This window comes from Penaeus monodon, chromosome 24 (assembly GCF_015228065.2).
Source record: "Penaeus monodon isolate SGIC_2016 chromosome 24, NSTDA_Pmon_1, whole genome shotgun sequence".
NCBI lineage: Eukaryota > Metazoa > Arthropoda > Malacostraca > Decapoda > Penaeidae > Penaeus > Penaeus monodon.
In genome coordinates, this window is record NC_051409.1 from 38,704,920 (window position 1) to 38,705,656 (window position 737).

The following is a 737-nucleotide window of genomic DNA, read 5'->3' on the forward strand; positions in this document are numbered from 1 at the left end:
GGGGGGAAGGGGTGGAATAACAAAAGAGATTGCTAGGTGGATTTTTTAATTTTGGAAAAACAAGTGAGTTGTGTCCTATATTAGATTGAAAAGCTGTAAACAAATAATCTACATAGTGCCCATGATTAAGGAATAAACTAGGCAGAAACTTCTAAACTCAGAAATATAGCTATAGAATATCTTTATTTTAGTTCTGAAGAAATGTAACTTTATATTCTCCAACAGACACCAAGAGAATCCTCAAGTTCTCTGAAATCGCTACCTTTTAGGGCTTAAACGACCAGAGAAAAATAAGTAACAGCCAGGAGAGTCCCCTAAATTTCTACATATATATGTAATTCACAAAACAAAGATAAATAATAATCTCAAACAATCTTCCTCTCAAGCGAATGAATCACACACCTTAATCACGCATAAGGAACTGACCTGCGTATCAAAGACGTTATTCAAATTAACGCCAAACTGGTGATGCAACATATCCTCCATAACCCTGCAATCATGCACGACTTTCAGGATTGCCTTATCCCTCAAGACTCCTCCCAGACCCCTTTGAAAAGCGTAGCCGGCCCCAATCTTGGCCATATCAAACAGGAATATAATGCTGGAAGTCGCCACGCTGAGCCAGGCCAGGGTCCCCCCGCGTCCGAGGTTCTGACCTTCCAAGCCTACTGAGATGGTGTTCTCATTCTTGATATATTCCAACTGAGGAAACAGGAGAAACATTACAAAATATGAAA

The 737-nt window shown here is 39.8% G+C and overlaps 1 protein-coding gene across 1 annotated transcript in view; it reads right to left on the reverse strand.

Annotated features, from left to right (window-relative positions):
• Nucleotides 1-737, reverse strand: part of LOC119588789 (piRNA biogenesis protein EXD1-like) — a 14,501-nt gene that overhangs the window by 4,920 nt on the left and 8,844 nt on the right. Inside the window, exon 8 of the mRNA XM_037937434.1 lies at nucleotides 427-702. Coding sequence (XP_037793362.1) covers nucleotides 427-702 — 276 coding nt within the window. The remainder of the gene's footprint in view (nucleotides 1-426; nucleotides 703-737) is intronic.